Source organism: Anser cygnoides, chromosome 10 (assembly GCF_040182565.1).
Source record: "Anser cygnoides isolate HZ-2024a breed goose chromosome 10, Taihu_goose_T2T_genome, whole genome shotgun sequence".
NCBI classification, from domain to species: Eukaryota; Metazoa; Chordata; class Aves; order Anseriformes; family Anatidae; genus Anser; species Anser cygnoides.
This window is the reverse complement of record NC_089882.1, coordinates 18,560,129-18,575,101: the sequence shown is the minus strand read 5'-3', so window position 1 is coordinate 18,575,101 and position 14,973 is coordinate 18,560,129. Positions and strand designations below refer to the sequence as shown.

General features: G+C 62.7%; 4 protein-coding genes across 9 annotated transcripts in view; 1 reads left to right on the top strand and 3 right to left on the bottom strand.

Moving 5' to 3' along the window:
- Positions 1-1,068, top strand: TCTA (T cell leukemia translocation altered). The gene is given in 3 exon segments (XM_067003471.1): positions 1-213; positions 215-342; positions 972-1,068. Coding segments are annotated over 3 exon segments (384 nt in total). The 3' UTR covers positions 1,015-1,068.
- Positions 1,069-1,115: 47 nt separating this feature from the next.
- Positions 1,116-3,358, bottom strand: AMT (aminomethyltransferase). Its single transcript, XM_048054414.2, has 8 exons — positions 2,940-3,358; positions 2,780-2,860; positions 2,499-2,630; positions 2,291-2,369; positions 1,966-2,111; positions 1,695-1,875; positions 1,420-1,575; positions 1,116-1,338 (listed from the first exon to the last, which is right to left on the bottom strand). Exons 1-8 carry the CDS (start codon positions 3,201-3,203, stop codon positions 1,160-1,162), a joined length of 1,218 nt encoding a protein of 405 aa, XP_047910371.2. The 5' UTR covers positions 3,204-3,358; the 3' UTR covers positions 1,116-1,159.
- Positions 3,337-5,980, bottom strand: NICN1 (nicolin 1, tubulin polyglutamylase complex subunit). 2 transcript variants are annotated; one of them, XM_067003470.1, is made up of 6 exons: positions 5,807-5,980; positions 5,539-5,712; positions 5,370-5,462; positions 5,068-5,139; positions 3,628-3,732; positions 3,337-3,548 (listed from the first exon to the last, which is right to left on the bottom strand). In XM_067003470.1, exons 1-6 carry the CDS (start codon positions 5,951-5,953, stop codon positions 3,507-3,509), a joined length of 633 nt encoding a protein of 210 aa, XP_066859571.1. In that variant the 5' UTR covers positions 5,954-5,980; the 3' UTR covers positions 3,337-3,506. The 2 variants fall into 2 exon arrangements, with proteins under 2 accessions (XP_066859571.1, XP_066859570.1); XM_067003469.1 differs by having other exon boundaries at positions 5,349-5,462; positions 5,807-5,974.
- Positions 5,981-6,448: 468 nt separating this feature from the next.
- Positions 6,449-14,973, bottom strand: part of DAG1 (dystroglycan 1) — a 43,662-nt gene continuing 35,137 nt past the window's right edge. For all 5 annotated transcript variants that reach the window (XM_067003466.1, XM_013200851.3, XM_048054388.2 and 2 more), the window contains exon 3: positions 6,449-10,022. In XM_067003466.1, coding sequence (XP_066859567.1) covers positions 7,614-10,022 — 2,409 coding nt within the window. In that variant the 3' untranslated portion in view covers positions 6,449-7,613. The remainder of the gene's footprint in view (positions 10,023-14,973) is intronic.

Here is a 14,973-nt window from a genome sequence, read left to right as displayed (position 1 = left end):
ATGGCGGCGGGCGGCTGGGAGGCGCCGTGGCGGGCGCTGGGCGCGCTGGGCCGGGAGCTGGCGGCCGAGTGGGCGGCGCAGGACGTGCGGGCCGCGCTGTGCCAGCTGCTGCTGCTCTGGCTGGGGCTCAGCCTGCTGGGCGTCCGCCTGGCCTGGCGGGCCTACGGCGGCGCCGTGGCCGCTCTCTGCTACCGCCCGGCCGCCCGCCGGCCCCCCCCCGGCCCCGGCCCCGCCACCGCCACCCGCCACCGCCACCGGCAGCGGCCGGCCCCGCGCCCACTCCCTGTCCCCCGCCGGCCCGGCCGGCCGCAACGGCGCCGCTGAGCGGCACTGCCCGCCCCGGTGAGTGCGAGCCCCCCGCCCGCTGCACGCCAGCCTGCGTCCCCGGCCCGGTGCGCTCCACTGCGTGCCCCCCCCGCGTCCCAAACCGGTGTGGCCTCCGGGCACCCCAGTGCATGGCCCCCGCCGCCCCCGTGCTCCCAGACCAGTGAACCCCCCGTGTGTCCCCCTGTACTGTGCTAGTATACCCCAGTGCATGGCCCCCATGTCCTCATGTCCCCAGACCAGCGAACCCCCCGTGTGTTCCCCTGTGCTATGCCCCCATCCCAGTACACCCCAGTGCATGCCCCCCCCCCATGTCCCCCAGTGTGGCCTCCGGGCACCCCAGTGCATGTGCTCCCAGACCAGTGAACCCCCCGTGTGTCCCCCTGTGCTATGCCCCCATGTCCTCATGTCCCCAGTGAACCCCCCGTGTGTCCCCCTGGGCTATGTGTACAGTGCATGCCCCCCCCACATGTCCCCAGACCAGTGAACCCCCTGTGTGTCCCCCCCAGGCCATGCCCCCCTCAGCACCCCCCGAGTGTCCACCAGCCCAGTGTACCCCCCCCAGCCCAGCATGACCCCATATGTGCCCCCCTCCAGACCCCTGTATCCCAGTAGGTGCCCCCCGCTCACGCTGCCCCTCTCCGCAGGGAGGGCCCGCCAGCTGAGCCGGGGAAGACGCACCGCGAGTGAGGAGCGCCCGCCGCGCCCGAGACCGCCCGCACCATTAAAGCGCTGTGCCCCCCATCCCGCTGCCCCTGCTTTGGGATTCACCACCAGACACGAGGCCAGCGTTGTGAGGCAGCAGTGGGGTTTAATGGGGCCGGGCCGCCTGGCCTCACTTGGCCACGTAGTAGTGGGTGGGCACAAAGGGCATCTTGGTGACCAGCGCCGGGTGCTGCTTCTTCCTCACCTCGACGGCGAGCGTGGTGCCCGGGCGGCTGTGCGCGGCCTCCACGTACCCCATGGCGATGTTCTTGCCCAGGGAGGGCGAGGGGCACCCGCTGGTCACCGCGCCTGGGGACACGGGAAGGTGAGCAGGGGCTGGCGGTCCCAGACACCCCCCCACTGACCCCCCCCAGTGCCGCCCCCACGTACCCACAGGCCTGCCCTCAGGGTCCAGGATGACTGCGTGTGGCCGGACGGGGGGCCCCACCGAGGTCAGCCCCACGCGCTTCCGCTTCGGCTTCTCTTTGGCTTGCGCCATGATGATGGCTGCGCCGGGGAAGTCCATGGCTGCACGCCGACGCTTGCCTATGGGATGGAGAGGGGCGAGGGCTGGCATGGTGGCTTCCCCACACTTTGCAATGCCCAGCGATGCCTGTGCAGTGGTTGCGTTGGAGGAGGCGGTGGTGGACGCGGCCTGGACCTACCCAAGGTCCACATCAGCCCGGCCTCGGCTGGCGTGGTGGTCTCATCGATGTCGTTCCCGTAGAGGCAGAGCCCAGCCTCCAGGCGCAGGCTGTCCCTGGCCGCCAGCCCCGCTGGCCACACCTCAGGGATGCCCAGCAGCCGCTCGGCCAGCTCCACCGCCTGCCCCGCGGGCACCGAGATCTGCATGGGATGGGGACGGGGACGACAGGGTCAGGGTCAGCGGGGCACGGCGTCCCACCAGGACCAGCCTCCTTGGGGTGCCCCCGCTACCTCCACGCCGTCCTCGCCAGTGTAGCCGCAGCGTGTGACCCGGCAGCCCGGCACGCCGAAGACAGTCATGGTGGTGCTGGTCATGAAGGACAGCTTGGCCAGGTCGTCTGACAGCCCTGCCTGCAGCACCTGTGCCATGGAGGGACCTGGGGGGACAGGGGGCTTTGAAGAGGGGACAGCACCTGGGCGAGGTGGGACGCGGGGAGGGGAGCCCTGGCTGGGCGGAGAAGGCAGGGCCATCTAAGAGCCCCACAGGATGGCGGGTCCCAGGGTGAGACCCCCCTGCGGTGATGCCTGGTGCCAGCCCTCGTGGGGACCCTGCTACCTTGCAGAGCCAGCAGCGCGTTGTCTGAGACCTCCAGGTGCACGTCACTGCCAGCAGCCCGCAGCTCTGCTGCTCTGCCCTGCAACGGTGACAGCGGGCTGGTGGCACGGGGCCGGCCTGCAGCCAGCCCCACGCGTGGCCGCCTGACCCGCGGGGAGCGGGGAGCTCCTGCTTGTGGTGCGTCCCCGCCGGCAGGCAGCGGCCGTACCTTCATGATGGCCAAGTCCTTGTCGGCACAGCCCGCGTTGGACACCACGTAGAGGTGCTCCTCTGCCGTGTTGGTGACAATGAGGTCGTCCACAATGCCGCCCCGCTCGTTGGTGAGCAGCGTCAGCGTGCCCTGCGGGACGGCACCCTAGGGAGCGCGGGCAGGGCGCCTGGCCCTGCGCCAGGGGGGGGGGGCCTCTGCGTCTGCCCCTGCCGGGCCGGCTGCCAGGTGCCCCTCGGCCCCGCGCCCCCCCCGGGCACGCGGCGCTCCTCGCCCCGTACCTGGCCCGGCTTCAGCTCGGCGATGTCCCCCCCCACCAGGCTCTCCAGGAACTTGACGCGGTCCCGGCCGTACACCCGCGTCTGGAGGGGGCCGGGGGTGAGGCGGGGGGCGGGGGGCCGGCAGCGGGACCCCCTCCCCGCGGCCCCCCCCGCCCGCTACCTGCAGCATGTGGGACACGTCGAAGAGGGAGCAGTGGCGGCGGGTGTGCAGGTGGGACTCGAGGTGCCCGCGGCCGTACTGCACCGGCAGGCTCCAGCCGGCGAACGGCACCATCCTGCCGCCGCGGGACCGGTGCAGGGCGTCCAGCGGCGTCCGCTTCAGCCCCCCCGGCTCGGCCCGGCCCGGCCCGGCCCCGGCCCCGCTCAGCGCCGCCGAGCCCGGGCGGCAGCGGCACAGCGCGGCGCGGCAGCCGGCCCGCAGCATCCTCCGGCCTCCGCTCGGCCCCGCACGGCCCCGCACGGCCCGGCCCCGCACGGCTCGGCCCGCCCCGCCGGGGCTCCTGGGACATGCGGCCCGCCCCCAGCACCGCCCCCAGACCCAGAGACGAGGCACAGCGGCAGCGCCACAGCAGCGTTTATCCGGGGCTCCCCCCCCCCCCCCCCCCGGCCGCGGAGCGAAGGGCGAGGAAGGCGGAGGGGCTCGGGGCAGGGCCCCGCCGGCGGGGGGTGAAGGCCCCCGCGGGAGGCTCTCGGGCACAGCAGCGTCCACGCCGGGTCCCGTCGAGGCTCAGGTGTAGGAGAGCAGGTTGACATCGTAGCAGCCGTCCACCTGCGGGGAGAGCTGCCGTGGGTGCCCGCGGCACCGGCACCCGCCCCCCTGCTGCGAGCGGGGCGCTGGGGGCACTCACGTCGAAGCGCCCGATGCGGGCGGCCGCCTGGCGAGCCCGGATCACCTCCGTCAGCACCCACATTTGCTGCACCTCCGTCGACACCTTCTCCGGGTCGGGGAGCTCCTGCGAAGAAGCAGGAGCGATGCTGTGGAGCACCATCGCCCAGCGGCGGTTTCCCAAGGCAGGGAGAGGGGGGCCCCAGCGTAGGAAAGCAGCAGCTGGGAACAAGGTGACCCCGAGCCTGGCACGGCGCGAGCATGACCTGTCCCCTCTGGCGGGCATCCAGAGCACGGACGTAAACCGGCTCATTAGCTAATAATTAAAGACATAATCGCACAGTCCAGAGTTTCAGCCTTTGGGACTCACAAGCTCGGCCACGGGGTTTGGAGCAGCTCCTGCGGCCCAGCGGTGGTGACGCTGCCTGCCCCAGCGCCACGCGGGGTCACGCAGCGGTGACAAACCGAGGGACCCAGCCCCTCCCTGGGGGCAAGTCGAGCACCCGTCACAGCAGGTCACCGCCGGCCATGTGCCCCTGCTCTCCTGGGACTTTGCTCGCTCAGGGCCACCCCCCGGGGGCGTTGCCTCCCGATGCCGTCATGGCTGGGCAGTGCCACGCTCCCCCTGCCACCGCTGGGGACCCACGGGGCTCCTCCTGTCCCCCAGCGCCCCACCGAGCGATGCTGTGTGCCCGCCAGTCCCAGCGGGATGCTCTCCTCCCTGGGTGGATTTAATGTCTTCTCCGATCACGTGTCCTGGTAGATTTTTTTTTTCTTTTCCTTCTGAACTCTGCAAGCTGCTCCCAGCACCAGGCTCGCTGGGCACTTCGGAGCACCCAAACGGCTCCTGGCTGGGCCCTGGAGCTGGAGATGGGCTGGGACAGAGCTGGCAGCCTCTCGGTGGAGTTGGTGCCAGGATTTGGGATCTGCTCCTGGGACGGGAGCGTTGTCCACCCCGTCCTGAGCTCTGAGCATCCCCGTGCTACTGTGTGCTGAAGCACCGCCTGTCTCGGTGCTCTGCCACCCTGGCGGCTCCAGGCCCCGCTCTGCAGCCTGCCCGGAGGCGCATACAGCCCCTGGCCGCTGAGCCCCGCACAGGCAGCCTGGTCCTCCGGGCTTGGGAGTTATGGACCAGTTCGAGTCAGACAGCACCAAAATTTCAGCCAAATTCAAAGCTCAAGCAGGCTGCTCCGGGTAGGGAGGCCGCCAGCGCTTGGTTGGCCACAGCTGGCAGCCCCGCGTCAGCTCCCAGCCCCTGCTCAGGTGTTGAGCGCCTCGAAGACGAAGGGCTTTGCTGGTGCCATGGGTGGCAAAGCCCCAAGGCATCTGTTTGCCTCCTGCCGCGCCACCGCTTGCCTTGGAGCAGAGCAGCCTCGGGGGGGCTTTGCCCTCTGGCAGCCCCCTGCCCACCCCAGGTGCCTGCTCCCCGGTGGGCGTTTGCTGCCGCGCTGACACCACTCACCCCGTGCGGGCTGGCCGGCTGCTCCGGAGGGGTCAGCTGGGAGAGCCAGGAGGGGAAATCCTTCTGGGGGCTCTGCGACAGATCCAAAGGGTCACACCGCGGGTGTTCCCTGCCCGCCCCCACCCCTCACGCCACGCTTTGCCCCCTCCCCACTCTTTACAGGCACAAGGGGCATGGCCCCACCGTCATTCCGGGGATGCCGTCCCACTGCCCGCACGCCGCCCACCCCGGTGCGTGGTCCCCAGGCGGCCCGGGGGACCCCCAGTGTGCCCGAGGGTCACCTTCTGGGCAGGGGGGAACACCTGCAGCTCCTCGATGCTGAAGTGCAGCCAGGCCGGGGAGGGCTGCCGCAGGATGAAGCGCAGCGCCGTCACCTGCTCCATGTCGCACAGCATCTGCGGGGACAGGGGGCCGTCAGATGCCGGGGGGGGACGGGGACGGGGACGGGGGGGGGGGTCCGGGGAGCGGGACCTGGTGGCGGCGGAGCGAGAAGTAGTCCTGGGAGCCCTCCTCGGTGTGCGGGCTGGGCATCAGGCGGTGGTCGCGGAGGCAGGTGACCCACCTGCGGGGCCCCGGGGGGCCGGCCCGCTGCACCCGCACGCTGAGGAAGGCGGTGTAGAAGTTCTTGAAGACGATCTCGTGCACCTGCGGGGAGCGCCGCGCGTCACGGCACCGGGCGCCGGGCACCGGGCACCGGGCACCGGGCACCGCCACCCGCCCCGCCCCGCCCCGCACTCACATCGGCGGCGCCGCCCCGGGGGAAGCGCAGGTCGATGACGGCCACGCCGGGCCGAGCCGCCTCGGCCCCCCCGGGCAGCTGCAGCGCGGCGGCGGCGCGGGCGGCGCAGGGCAGCGGGGCGCGGCCCGGCCCCGCCGCTCCCGACATGGCGGCGCCGAGCGGGGCGGGCCGCGGGACGTCACCGGGCGCGCCGCCGCCAGGGGGAGACACCGCGCCGGGCGCGCGCCCGCGGAGCCCTTCGCACCCCCCCCCCCGGTGCCGGCGGCGCGCCCGGGCTGCGCTGGGGGGAAGAGCGCCGGGACCGGGGGCGCGTCAGGATCGGGCCCCGGCCGCCTCCTTCCCCCCGCCGCGTCTCGGGGTCCCCCCGCTGCGCCCCCCGGGGGAGCCGCACAACTCACCGCCCCTCCTCGGGTGTCCCCGCGGCTCTCCAGCGGTCGGGAAAATGATAAAAAACCCGCAGCCGCGCTCAGAGGGAGGGCCCGAAGGCCCCAGCAGGACCTGCCCGAGGGCAGGGGGCAGGCGGCGGGGAGGCCGCAGGCCCCCAGGACGGAGGCCCCCAGGACGGAGGCCGCGGCAATGAACGCGATGCGAGCAGCGGGCAGCCCCGCGAGCTGGCAACGAAGAAGCTGAGCCCGTACAAAGTGCTGTCAGCGTTACCGATTTTTAATTATATTTATATATATTTTTTAATAAAACGATTCGAGGCTGTATCAAAAATTTAGTAAAAAAATTAGATTTGAGAGTTCACTGATTGTTTGACTATTCGCTATCCTTTTTTTTTTTTTTTTAATCTCCTCGTTAAACTTTTCCAAGAGCTGCGGGGCTTTGCCCACAGCCGTGCGGCATAGCAGCCCGGGCAGCCATCCCAGTATCACTCTGAAGGAGAGGAATCAAGGTGGAGAGATGGCAGTGTGCTACGGAAACCCCCCGCTGTCACCAAAACGCCCCGTGGAGGGCAATTTTTCTTACAAAAGCCCCACCAGCCCCAGCACCCACCCTTACACGGGCTCCCGTCAGAGTCCCCGGTAGGCAACGGCCCCGTGCCTAGTGAACAGCACCCCGGCTGGTCTGACTCAACTGGTGGCTATTTTTTGATGCGTGAGAAAAATAGGATTTCTTTGATTAAAAAATAAAGTAAAATAAAAACAAAACAAAAAACAAAAACAAACAAACAAAAAAAACCAAGAAACCGATCTCCCCCTAGCGGCAGGGCTGGCTGGCCTCTAGGTCCACCCTCTCCCTAGGCCTGAAACACCCCCGGAGTTTATTTGTAGCATAGCGCTTCCCCCCAGCCCCCAAAACTATGTATATACGAGTTTAGGTAAACAGTAGATTAACTGTAAAAACTTAAAACATCAACTTCAGAAAGTCCCTTGAATTTAATTATTTTTAGGCTACCTTTCATGTTACGTCCTGTAGCTAGACACACGTGAATAGAAAAAACAGTACAGTTAGTGTTAAAGGCAAACAGCGGAGACCCAGAGTGCCACCCCAGTGCTGCCTGCTCGTCCCCCCCTCCCTGCCCTCTGCGCCGGCCCCGGCCGCATCCGGAAGCCCGGTGCCAGAAAGACGGTTTTTGAGCCGAGAATTTCTCTATGAATAAAATAAAACCAAAGCTTGTTAGGCAAAAATAAAACAAGTGTCCCCCAGGTTCCACGAGCACTCTGGTGTGGCAGGCGCAGCCGGAGGGGGCCTGCTCGGGAGCGGGCTGGGATTTGGGCTTCCCGGCTGGCGAGGGGGCTGCCGGCCCACAGACAGCACCGGTGTGGAACTGGAGGCCCCTTCTCCCCCGATCGCATCCAGTTCGTTAAGGGGGGACGTAGGGCGGCGGGGAGCGGTAGGGGGTCATGTTCTTCGGGCGGGAGCCTTTCCCCTCCATGGGCGCGGTGAAGGGGGGGGGCGGCTGGTAGGGCGGCGCGTTGGGGTCCTCGTCCCGCAGCGGCGTGTACTCCCCGATGGTGTCCTGGTTGAGCGGCGTGGTCTCCGGCATGCTCTGGTTTGGGTACTCCGGGGGGGGCAGCGGGGCTTTCTCCTCCTGGAGGATGAGGGGCATGCTGGATGACGGCGGAGGCTTGGAGTCGTCCAGCTCATCGGCGAAGATGATAGGCACGCCCTTCTTTATGAAGGTGGCCTGGTCTTCGATGGTGAGCTTCCCTTTCCTCTTCTTGCGGTAGCAGATCATGGCGATGATGCCGGCCACGAGGAGGATGGCGGCCACCACCACGGCGGGGATGACGGTGTGCAGGTACACGTCATCCTCGCTGCTCTTCTCAGGGTCTTTGCCGGCCGCCACCGTTGGCGTTGCCTCCGAGATCACCCGTCCGTCCTTCGTCACGGGGATAAACTGGATGTGCCTGCAGCTGCCGGAGCCGACCACCGACACGTTCAGAGGCTTGAACTCGGGCTGTAAGATGTTGGAGAAAGCCAGGCTTGGCCCCCCTGAGTCATCTGCAATCTTTTTGCTCAAAGTCCGGATCTGCTCCCGGGGGCAGGGCTCAACAGGCAGCGTGTTGTTTGTCCATTCCACCACAATGGAGCCTTTGGCAATGTCCTGCACCGTGATGGTGCTGCTGTTCCTGTCGCCGAACGCCAGAGCCAGCTTCTTCACCAGCATGATCTTCTTATTGATGTCATTCACCACCGCGTTGTGGTCTCCTTCCAACCTGGCCTTGAACTTCACTGGAGACTTGTCCCCATGTGGGCGTTTATGGACGTGGATTTCAAAAGCATCCACGGCAAAAAGCCCGCCTTTGTCTGTGGCATACATGAAATACTCGTGTTTCCCTATGTGGTTGTGGTCTGGCATGCCGTACATGAGCTGGCTTGTGCTGTTGAACTGGACCCACGAATTCTCCTCTAACATTTGCTGCTCCTTCAGCTTCAAGGTCAGCTGCAGTTTGTCAGTGGTGGTATCTTCCTTATCGTAAAAGGTATCTGAGGGTATTTTAACCTCAAAGTAAGTGCCCTCCCACGCGTCAACCCTGTCAATGTGGTTTGTCAGCTTGGGTGGCTCGTTCGGCTCCCAGGGCCGGGGGATTCCACTAGCTGTGGTGCGTACGCGGGTCGGTGGGGAGGCGGTGGTCAGCTTGGAGATCGGGGACCTGGTGGTGCTGGGAGGCTTTGTAGGACGGGGCGTTTTGGGCCTTCGAGTAGGCCTCCGTGTCGTCACTGTGGAGGAATCCGTCGTGGATGGCGTGGCGGGCTTCAGAGTGGAGACTCTCGGCTTCTTGGTGGTGGTCGTGGGCGGCGTGATCACCGCGGTGGGCTCTACATACCCAGGCATCGTGGGGCGAATCGGCACGGAGGCCGTACCGGTGCCTTCTGTCACCCTGGTCGGCTGGATTGGTCCAAGAGTGGGTGTCTGGACGATGGGACCCCTTGTTCTGATGGTGACCGTAGGCTTCCTCGGCAGTGGGATGGGCTCCCTGACGGGGGGTGCTGTCGTCTCCGTGGGGGGCGCTATGGCAGGTGACGTTGGGGTGGGGACGATCCTCGTCGGGGGCTCTTGCGCGGCAGTGGTGGGCGGCCCAACAGCAGTCAAAGGCGTCGGGGTGGCATTGATCTGCCGACGCATCCTCTTTGGGAGGTGAGGTTTCTTGTTGGCGATGTGCCAGCCAACAACGGGGTAGCCAAGGCGGGCAGACATAGTTCCTTCCTTAGCCGGAGCCTCGACCTTGCTGATGTTGGGTACGCTGTTTTGGCTCAGAGAACATCCCAGTTTCCATGAGAGTAAGGCCCCGTTTTCCACCACCTTCTTTGCATTTCCCGGTCCAGCCATGAAGGCTGACATATCAAAGAGTTTGTTATTTACAACAGGAACCAACTTCATGTTGTGAAGCTCCACCTCTGAGAAGCTTCTCATTCTGTTTAAAAGTTCGATCCTCTGCTTTGGTGTCATTTTTGTTAAGTCGGCATCCAAAATGACAGTCAGGACAGTGACTGGCTCTTCTGCGCCACACACAAACGGTGCTGCCTCGCCCGTGTCTTGGACCGCCACTCGCACCGACTGAGGCTCGTTGTGGTCTTCTTGGTGGACCTCAACGGAGAACACATTTGTGGTCTGCGGCACGTAGCTCCCGTTCGGGAAGGGCTGCAGCGTGCTCACCGAGATGTAGTGGACGCCCTTATCCGTGTCAAGGGGCAGCCCTTCCAGGGAGCTGCTCTCTGCATTCCAGTGTAACCAGGAAGGCAAGGACTCCTTCCCAGCTTCAGAGATCTACCAAAGAAGAGACAGAAGAAGGTGTTTTTAGAATTATGGCATTAGGGCAGGTTCTACCGGCAATAACATTTAATCAAAAGGATCAAGAAAAAAAAATATCTGAAGGCTAGTAACTGGTGAAGGAACCACCTGTCTGGAACAGGGCAGCCCGAGGCATCTCCTCAGCGTGGTGACAAGGGCTGGCTCTGTGGGGTGTGCCGGTCCCAAAAGACTTAAAGCACCACAGGAGCTCATAAAGTCCCGCAAAGGTCTCTCTCCAGACTCCTGACCTGCTTTGTCTACGTGGAGAAGGCCCCGGTTCTGCCACAAGTGCCACCAGGCCTGTGCCTCCCCCTGTGCCACCAGCACGGCCGAGAGTGCGCCAGGGAACAGCCACCTGCGCACCTCTGTGCTGAGCTGCAGGTCCCTGCTCCGGGACGCCTGGGGACACACGGACACAGAGCGGTGTCCCCCTCTGCAGGCTGCGACGCCGGGGCACCTCTTCACACCCCTGTATGCAAGAGCTCCAGGGAAAGGCTCGCAGAGCCGCACCACGTCCAGCTCTCTTAGCTGGCTCTTTTTGCGCTTTTCACCTACAAAGAACAAAGCCTCTACTTCAAAAGGGCGAGGAGACGAAGAAGAGGAGGCTAACTGCAAAGATAACAGAGGGCCTGAAAGTCCACTGGGGACGGCAGCATGAGAAAGCTTTTGTGCAAGAGCAGCAGAGGGTTTCAGCCACGGCTGCAAGGGCACCACCCCTCTTCCTCTCATCTGCAAAGAATCAGCCTCGCTTTCTGCCAGCCCAGACAAGCTGGAGAGCAAATCACGAGACACACGCTCAGTACACTTTATAGAGCAGAGTTTAAAGCTGTTAGCACATCTTTTAGTTAACTCCTAACAAGCGGTGTCAGAGAGCAGAGAATCAGGATTCCCGCTTGCACCAGACGCAGAAAGCCAGCCCACCCATCCCAGGCTCTGAGACGTGAACATCCTTCCACTCGGCTTTGCCGTTTGCCCGCTTGCCTGGCAGAAAGCAGCGGTTTTTGGCAGCGCTGCCGGCAGCCTCCTCCCCACCGCAGCAAGAACAGAAGCTGCTTTTACCCCGGGGCAGCCCGGAGGAAAGCCAGCCCTCCACCTGAGCTGGGCACGCTGGGCTGGGCCTCCCTCTGGCAGGAACAAGGCGTCCTTTCTTGGGCACTTCACGCTCCAGAAGAGGACGCGGCCACGGGCTGGTGCTGCCCTGCCAGCCGAGGCGGCGGCCTTGTGCTCGTGCCCCTCCTCACAGCTGGCAGCATTTCCTAGCACCCCCCAGGAACCGAGATGTCAGGGCAGCCCCGAGCACAACTCCGCGTTTCAAGTAGCAGGAGCCGGACGGTGCCGCCGCCCCCTCGGGCCACAGACCGCCACCGGCCGTACCGCAGGCAGGAGGCCGGGCAGGGCCGGGCGCGCGATGAGCGAACGCACGCAGCCCGGACAAAGCCGCGGCGCTGTCGAGGCTTACACAACCGGGAATAATAACGCCTTTAATAGCGAGCGGTTTAAACGCATGCAGAACGTGTAATTTTGGGCTACGTTTGGAACAAGCCTTCCCAGGCCGCGTGCCCTGTGAGAGCCCCTCATTACAGGGCCGCGGCCCAGCTGCCGAGCCTTCCTGCGACCCGGGGCTGCTGCTGCTCCCCTTTTCCCCGGGTCTGCCGAGCGAGGCATGGGTCAGTCTGACCCATTCTGCTTTGAAAACCATATTTCAGCCCCTCCAGAAGATGAGGCCAAACCCTGCCTAGCCCAGAGGAGCAGCGCATGGGCACGGCAAGGGCCCTTCTTGGCTCACAGAGGGGCATGGCCACCCACCCTAATAAAGACTGGTGCACGAGGAGTGCCCCCTGGTCGCCCCAGAAGTCTCGATGGGCGTCTGGCCTGACTTGGGACACTGCTCACATTCTTCAGGGCCCACGCTAGAAAATGAAACTGCAGGCAGGTTAACACCGAACACCAGGCTCTTCTAGGAAGCAAAACCAGGCCAGGCAATCACCTGCCAGGACAGCTTGTTCTAGCAGGGACGTGATGGCTGCAAAACATTTATAAAACCACTTAAACCTGATTTAAAAACAGCTGAGCTAGCTTTTCAACCTGAGAGGACGTGCAGACTGTTTCTCAAGGCTCTGCAAAGTTAGAAAAAAATCAAGTTTACATGGGTTACGCACACGAAACCCGTGAAGATGCCTGTGCCTCCCCAGGGAAATCTTTAGGAAGGCCACAAGTGACAGCTCTCCAACACCATGGCTGTGCCTGAACCCAGCTGCCGTTAAGGTATTGTGCTGTGCTTGCGGCACTGTGAAACTAGAGTGGGGCCCTGGACTCTGTTCTAGCAACATTTCCTCCACATATTGCTTCAAACGGTATTTGTTAAGGCTGCACATAGTTAATGATTTGGGATCTCTAGTTTTCACGTAAGAAGTTTTCCAGTGTTTCATGCACACAGTAAATATCAGCCTTAAGCCCTGCCGTTTCTCACAAGGGGCCTGGTTTCAAAATAACTCTTCTGTTGCTCAAGAAAAAAGACTGTCTTTGTTTTCCTATTATTTGAGATAATTGTAAATGAATGCTTATCGGCTAAAGATTACACAAGCCTAGCAGTGTATAGAAGACCATTAAAAAATTAGCCATGTTCGCAATTTTAAGTACATGCAGTGGTCTGGCTGGCTTTGAAGACCCAGCTCACAAAGTCCCTTCAGATACACACGGCCTGTTATTTTTAGGCTGGCCGGGAGCAGTCAGGCAGCTCGTACAGGAAGATAGCTCAATTTGATTTGGTTTTTAAACTTAGATCTCAAAGCCCTGTAGCTTGCAAGACAAAGACAAGAAAATGAAGTGCGCAAAGCTGTTGCCTCCAAGGGAATTCAGGCGCAAAAAAAAAAAAAAAAAGCATTCTTGCCTACAAAAGTTCCCTCTAATCCTCCAAGTACTCAGTCCTCCTCCTCCTCCCATTGCATCCTGCAAAAAGGAGGCAGCACAGCAAGTCCTTCGCCAGGAGCAGGCACAGGGCTCACGCTAGCACACCAGTACAACCCTGCTGACCTTCCCAGCCCATACTGCGAGACCCCTGCCAGCAGGGGCAGCCGAGGACTCCGCATTTGTGCTTCCTGAGCGCTCTCAAGTCAGTCTTGAAAAAATCCTGACTGCTTTCGGGCAGGAGTGGGTGTGGATGCTCCTGCAGCTCCACCAGATCTTCCACTGCTTCTCCCTGAGCCCGGCTGCTGCTGACAGGCAGACCCGTCTGCCGGTAATTTCATTTGGAGTATCACCACTGATGGTAATTTACCATACAACAGGCTCCCCTTCTTCTGGGTTGCTCCTTTGGCATTACCTGGACACACATGGCCAATAACGAGAAAAAACAGAGCAGAGCCCTCTCGGCGCGGGAGCTGAACTGTGCTCAGGGCGGCTGACCCAACATTGCTGAAGGGCTGCAGCGCTCAGGCTTCTGCAAGCAATTAACCAGCGGGCAGGGGAAAGAAAACGGAAAGGAGGAGACAATTCAAATGCAAATATAGCTGCAAAGAAAGAGTAAAATTTAAGCTGTTTGCCTAAGGCCAGGCTTCATCTCAGCCCACTGCTAGGGGCAGCTTTGTCAGCAGGAGCAACAGGCAGCCTCAACCCCACAGCTTGCCTGAAATGCAGCAGAACTGCAAGCTGCGGCATCGCATGGGGCTCGCCTGGCAAAAAGCAGCGGTGCCAGGAAGATGGGCACCTCTTGAAGCCTTCAGCTCCTTCTGGACATCGCTGGGAATTGGAGCTGCTGCCTTCAAAAAAAAAAACAACAAACCTTTTAGCTGGGAAAGCTAAGGGACAGCGAGGTGGTGGGGGCTGTACCACGGGTCCTGGCCTTCAGACTTGGAGCTCGAGCTTCGGTCCCTAGAGAACCAGATGGCAAAGCTGCGCTAACTTTTGTGTGGTTATGAAAACCTGACCGCAACGCTGTGCTGCCGCTCACCCGTGTTTCCCAGCACTGGGCAGGCAAAGACCCTGCACGGGAAGCTGCTCCCTCCCTGCCTTTGTGGATGTGTGTTCGGCCGTGCTGGCCTGCTCTGCTCCACCAGCTGAAGAAGCTACCAGCAAAATGGCCTCGCGCTGGGGCAGCTACGCCCAGCTCGTGCCATTCTCGCATACTCCTACCGTGACGGCTTCTCTTCCAGCTGCGCCTCCGCGCTCGCTAAAAGGGCACTATTCAGAGTCCCACTCTGCCTGGGCGAGGGAACACAACAGCTGTTTCACCGGGAGGTCACGACAAAACATTGAGTGTCCCAAGAAATGCCCCTTTCATCGGCTCGCGCGGCCGGCTTGGAAGGGTTTGTTTAGCTTCATTGTCAGAGCAAGCAGGCGCAGCTGCCCACACCCCGCTTCCTCGCCTGGGCAGGGGGCGAGCGGGGCAGGAAAAGCCTCAAACGGCCCAGAAAGAAAAGTTGAGTCGGTCTCTTCTTTCAGCATGGCTTTTTGTAAGTGAAAGGCCAAAGGGAAGCGAAAATACCACACGGCGGGGATGCCAAGCACTGGGGGTTTAGCGCTGCGGCCGCGCAGCTCCCCAGCCCTGCAATTTCTTCCTGCGATCAGCAGATTACTGGAAATCTGGCATTCAGGACAGCGGCGAGGAAAGGCGAGCCCGATCCAGCAATCTCAGGTCAGCCTGTTCACAGGACTCCACCACCTCATTTCAGTCTCCCCGGATGCTCAGGGCAACAACCCGTAAGAGCAGGACAAAACAAGGAACTTCCCGGCCCGGCTGAAAAGCTAGTTTATAATTAGACTGAGTCACATTTTCCACTCCTCCAAATTCAGAGCTCGTTACTAAGCGTGCACTGAAAATGCCAAATTCCCCGACTTTGTTTTGCTGCAGGAAAAAGATAAGCAGCCCCCTCAGCCCCCCAACAGAAATCTTATCGGCTCATCTTATCTCTCCGATTGCAGCACCGTG

What these genes read in the sequence shown, in the direction of transcription:
- AMT (XM_048054414.2), bottom strand. Translation starts at nt 3,203, where the DNA reads ATGCTGCGGGCCGGCTGCCGCGCCGCGCTGTGCCGCTGCCGCCCGGGC. An exon ending in CTGGCGAGGACGGCGTGGAG is followed by an intron (nt 1,876 to 1,965) that starts GTAGCGGGGGCA and finishes CATCCCATGCAG; the next exon opens with ATCTCGGTGCCCGCGGGGCA. An exon ending in CCCTGAGGGCAGGCCTGTGG is followed by an intron (nt 1,339 to 1,419) that starts GTACGTGGGGGC and finishes CCGTGTCCCCAG; the next exon opens with GCGCGGTGACCAGCGGGTGC.
- NICN1 (XM_067003469.1), bottom strand. Translation starts at nt 5,953, where the DNA reads ATGTCGGGAGCGGCGGGGCCGGGCCGCGCCCCGCTGCCCTGCGCCGCC. An exon ending in CCCGGGGCGGCGCCGCCGAT is followed by an intron (nt 5,713 to 5,806) that starts GTGAGTGCGGGG and finishes CGCTCCCCGCAG; the next exon opens with GTGCACGAGATCGTCTTCAA. An exon ending in TGTTCCCCCCTGCCCAGAAG is followed by an intron (nt 5,140 to 5,348) that starts GTGACCCTCGGG and finishes GATCTGTCGCAG; the next exon opens with AGCCCCCAGAAGGATTTCCC.